General features: G+C 45.1%; 1 protein-coding gene across 1 annotated transcript; it reads right to left on the bottom strand.

The window, feature by feature from the left end:
• Nucleotides 1-356: 356 nt before the first annotated feature.
• Nucleotides 357-4543, bottom strand: LOC147625926 (ABC transporter G family member STR2-like). Its single transcript, XM_086817459.1, has 5 exons — nucleotides 4303-4543; nucleotides 3273-4013; nucleotides 2914-3182; nucleotides 2173-2790; nucleotides 357-1592 (listed from the first exon to the last, which is right to left on the bottom strand). Exons 2-5 carry the CDS (start codon nucleotides 3894-3896, stop codon nucleotides 584-586), a joined length of 2520 nt encoding a protein of 839 aa, XP_086673585.1. The 5' UTR covers nucleotides 3897-4013; nucleotides 4303-4543; the 3' UTR covers nucleotides 357-583.
• Between the last annotated feature and the right edge of the window lie 789 nt (nucleotides 4544-5332).

The following is a 5332-nucleotide window of genomic DNA, read 5'->3' as shown; positions in this document are numbered from 1 at the left end:
AAACTTCACAATGTGAAATTTGCATGTCCGCTAATACAGCATAAAAATATACCTAGATGAATCTAGGAACATGCCCAAATTCACCTTATAAGAAAGTGCAATTTATAACCTCATGATAGTCATCCACAAGACAATAAACCATCAACTCCATCATGCATAGTATCGACTAAAACTATGACATCCCCACTAACGTAGCCAGTGCTCACTCTACTAATAATGTTGGGAATTGCCAAGGTTTTGTGCCAGTAAGATCCTGCTAGGGGTTAGTCTATACCACAATAAGGAGTGCATCACCCAAAGAACTCGTACTCAAGAAGCCTGAGAATATAGAAATGCCAATTGATCATGATTAATACAGACGGAGCCCAAGAAAGCAAATGTAGAAGCCATTGATCTCTCTGCTTTGATCAATCACATTGTCCAAGAGACGTAATTGCCCCATCTGCGATATGATATAGTCAGCATCCACACGACGAAAAACACAGTTAAGCATGTAACAAGGACATTGTACAGCAGTAGACTTGAGCAATGTCTGCAAACTCATGATTCAAATGGAAAGTGTGACACAAATGCTTGATCTTCATCATTTCCTCTGGTTCTTCGATCCATATCGTAGTACACCATAGAATAAGACACGGTAGACAACTCCCCAGCCAAGCAAAACTGCCAAATCATACCACTTGCTGCTCGGCTGGTCGATTGAAAGATCATGTAAAATTTCAGGGCCGGATAGTCCACACTGTCCATTTTGAAGTTGGAGGTAGCACGAGTCACTGAACTGGTTGAAAAGGAGAGCCTCGTATGGATACTTTATCGTGGACATGAAGTGCAGCCAGCGCCAGTACCATGGGATATCACTCCGCTTGAGAAAGTACCCACAAGTGAGAAAGAAGAGTGCAGTGAAGGCAATGACAGCAGCATAGCCAAGGATGTAGTTAGGCACAACAGAGCTGACAAACATGACAAATGAGTTCGTGGTAAGGAGGGAGCTGAAGAGGACAAGCCAAAAGAAAACAAACTCAGTGAGGCGGTGGCCGTCGTTGCCCAAGGCCAAAGTCCACCACACAATGATACAATAAGTGATGGCTTGGAGGGCAAGAAAGGGGAGGTAAGTTATGAGCCCAGCAAGCACGTAGGAAGAGGATCGGTAAGAGTTGTGAGAGGCCTCCCGGATAAAGATGAACCGCTCTTGGATAAAGGCAGGAACAGCATCATTGGATGAGAAGAAAAAGAGGCACACAGTGAATATGAAAAAGGCAAGGAGGTTGGTTACACCTTGGGGGTCATGATGTGTCTTCTTGAATAGGGTGGCCAGAACTGCGGCCATCACGGTGAGAACCATTTGGCGGGAGAGGAAAAGCTCAGGTGTCCGCCGGATGTTGAGGAAGTTGCGTTTCACAAGCACGATGAGCTCCGCCATCCACGAGTTTGCATATTTGGGGCCATAGTCAGGTGGGTCGTAATCATCCTCTGACACCTCCTCCATCTCCTCGGGATCAAATTCAGGGTAGTCATGGCTCCGACGAGTGGGTGTTGCAGGGCCAATTTCAATACCAGAATGAGCGTAATATGCAGCTCTTGCAGGGGAGTTTCTGCACAGCGCATCAAGTTGAAGTCAAGAAAAATGGTCCACAAAAAAACTGTGAGAGTCTATCCATGCTGAAAATTTGTGAAGGCAATCATAAAGGCCACTTCACAAAGGCTGCCCATCCTCCCTTTCACCACCAAAATCCACGGCAGCAATTGCATCCGGACCCACCTAAAAAAAGGGCTGCCTCCAAGAGTCGGCCCAATCTCCAAGTGGGTCCCGACAAGGAGGACGTTTGTGAAGGCAATCATAATGAAGCCCTCCATGCTCACCAATTGCATGTTAGTGCAGTGGTAAGGAAAGCACTCGAGAGTCCCAAGATAATGGGTCGAGTCCTCCCTGTGCAAGCGATGGCATGTGTGTGTGTGTGTTCTTCTTTCAAAATTCCAGCCAACTCAAAAAAAAAAAAGGTCCTCCATGCAGCATTGAGATTTTACAATCTAGATATCTTTGTTGAAATATACACGATTCTAACTTCCCTCCTTTTCTGGTCAAAGAACACAGTTCTTTCCAGCAAAGTTGCCAACCTTTATGAAGAAGTAAAACACACATGATACAATGTGTATGCATGTAGATAGAGAGACCTGCTCATGCCACCATGACTTCCGGGTTGGCCTCGATGCCCACCAGATCCCTCTACCGCCATTACCATTAAATTGGTCGACGAATCCGACCTCTTTGCTGGTGTTCGCACCCTTGGTGTCAACCTTGGTGTCAGTCGGAACGTGTCTGCCAGTCCCTTGTAGTATGTGGATGCTGCACTGGTAGGAGTTCCTTGTGCAGACCCAACCCATGGGCTCTTTACTGAGTGATCATAATCATCAAAGGCTCCCATGTCTTCATCAAAGCTTTGCAAAAAAGGGTTCACCGGGGCCTCCACCCCCCGTGATTCCGAGCCTACCGGCTTCAAGGCCACTCCCGGAGAGAAAGCAGCTTTTGCTGGTGAGACTAATCCTGCATGCAGGGACTTGCCTACCATCTGCGTTAGTGGAGTTCTCTCTGGTAGCCGCCCCTTGTGTGGGGGCGGAAGGCCATCCCTCGCATAGATCATAAGTGGATCAACTCCAAATGCTGAGCGGTCATACTCTTGAATGACGTCCAAGAGAAACTCAATGCTGTTCTCACCCTTGGGAAGTTTCCTGCCCATTCCTGCCAAGTGAGCAGCCACACTTGAAGGTGGTCCTTGATAGACAAGCTTGCCCCTGCACAGACATGCAATGCAAATAGCTACTATTGGTCACGTTTATACTTCAATTGATGTTGTATGATGACCAATATCTCTCAAGCAAGAAGAAGTCTTGCAGACAAGACTCGAATCGACCCACCTTGCCAAGACTATGAGATGATTGAGGAGCTGCAGAATGCGAAATGAGGGCTGATGAATGGTCAGGATCACTGTGCTTCCACTTTCAGCTATTGCATGCACCTTCTCAATCACACTAAAAGCACTGGTTGAGTCCAATCCTGAAGTGGGTTCATCTAAAAAGAGCAGGGATGGGCCATGAATGATGTCAACTCCAATCGAGACTCGCCGTCGTTCGCCACCAGACACTCCACGATGGCCCTCGTCTCCAATAAATGTATTCTGAGCGCTCTGCAATGCAATAGGATCTAATCAAATATAAGGCATGTTGTCAATTAAAAACCTCCTTCCAAGTCTAAAGCAAAACAGATTGAAACTCACATTGAGCCCAAGCTGGTCTATGAGCTTGACGACACGCTTGTGTTTCTCATCACGGCTTACTTTGTTGCCGAGCCGGACCTCTGCTGCAAACATGAGGGTTTCCCACACAGTAAGCATAGGAAACAGCTGGTCATCTTGCATGACATAGGCGGATGCTCTCTTGATGAGGCTAGGACTAACTCGTTGCCCATCAAGTTTCACCATGCCACCAAGACTTCCTGTCGCGATTCGGCCGGCCAGGGCATCCAGGAACGTTGACTTTCCAGCACCGCTGGGCCCCATGACTGCTGTGATCATACCTTTGGGGGCGACACCCGTGACCTCATGGAGGAGGTCTATATCCTTGGATATCCGTTTGCCATCCTTCTTGATTCTCTTTGTGACTGTGTAAGTGAGATCTTGAAACTCCAGGCCTCCAGGGCTATAGCCAGCTGCAATAGAGTAGGATTGCTGCTCCTCAGGGGCCACAATCCTCACAGACTTCTTCCCCATCTGCTCATCTAAGGTAAGCAAAGTCTGCAGAGCTCTTAGCTCTTGCCCTGTCTGATCCCTGTAGTTGTGAGGGATGCCATTGCCATGGCTGACAGGAAGACCCTCAGATCTATGTTCGCCGCCATACACCATGCTTGCCGTTTCCTTCTCTTCGATGAAGTTGTATGTAACCCGCTTCTTAGATTGTGTTCTATCCTTCCAAAATCACCATTTCTGTAGAGAGATGGTAGAAATGCTTCGAAATAATGGCTGGTCGTACAAAGGAAATTCCACAGAAGGAAAATTACTTCAGTAGCAGAACCCTAAACCCATTTTGAAAACCCTGAACCTATTGCAAAGGTAAAAAACCCTAACCCTACAAATATCTGATTCAGAAATGAAGCCCTACAACTATATTTCGGAAGTACGATTTAGAAGCGAAACCCTAAGCGCGGTTCAGAAATTAAAGCTCCAAGAAGTGAAACCCTACCCTTATTTATTTAGGATGTAAATCCTGAACTTCAATTTCCTGAGGTCTACAGGAAATGAGAAAACTGACCTGGATTAGCCGTCAGATTGAGAATACTCTGGTGGATACAGCAGCTTCCGTGGGCGTAGAAACAACGGCGATGAGCATTGAAGACTGTAGAGCCAACTTTGAAGGTACCTAGAGGGCAAGAAGAAGAAGATGAATGAAGAAGAAGTTGGCCATGCTGCGTGTTTCATAGTGCAGAATTGGGAGGGATAAACGATGAAGTGGGGAGGCTCCAACGATGTAGTACACAAATAAGAGGGGCCACCACCGGGCTATCATTCCAAAGCTATTTCTAAAAATTTTTGACATTTTAGGGCGCGGTCACACGTGATTACCGTGCTCGCGGTCGCCATGTTCACACCAAGGCATTCACTAAAGTAGCCACATTAAAAGGTTACCAATATATATTCACTCATATATAAAAAATTCGCATACCTATTCACTCAAAAAAGAATTCTCATTAAATGTTTTTTTGACATTTTAGGGCGCGGTCACACGACCATCCGTGTGATTACCGTGCTCGCGGTCGCCATGTTTACACCAAGGCATTCAATAAAGTAGCCACATTAAAAGGTTACCAATATATGTTCACTCATATATAAAAAATTCGCATACCTATTCACTCAAAAAAGAATTCGCATTAATTAAGGGCGAAAAAAAAATTTCGCCTTAATTTACTAAGGTTCTTACCTTAGTAATTTTTTCATTAGGTTTAGACCTTGGTTTGCAATAAATATTTTAAATTCAATAGTTTGCAATAAAAAATTCTATCTGTTGCACAAAAATTGAAAAGATAGACATTTTTCGAAAAGTTGTTGCATATATTCATCAAGGTATGTACAAGGTTATTGCTTCGGGTATGTACAAGGCTGAAGTACTATTTACGTTGCATCAAACAATTTCTTTCTTGAAAGTCATATGAAAACAGCATCTTTGGTTGTCTTGCAAGCATGGAACAAAGGCACATAGTCAGAGCCATCTAGAAAAGATCCATGATTCCCTTCTTCAGAAAACGAACCATCTTCTCCAGAAAACAACACATCTTCGTCACTTT

Source organism: Cibotium barometz, chromosome 23, assembly GCF_041138505.1.
Source record: "Cibotium barometz isolate CiBa-2024 chromosome 23, ASM4113850v1, whole genome shotgun sequence".
Taxonomy (NCBI): domain Eukaryota; kingdom Viridiplantae; phylum Streptophyta; class Polypodiopsida; order Cyatheales; family Cibotiaceae; genus Cibotium; species Cibotium barometz.
Note: the sequence above shows the minus strand (reverse complement) of the source record. Positions and strands in the feature narration are given on the sequence as shown.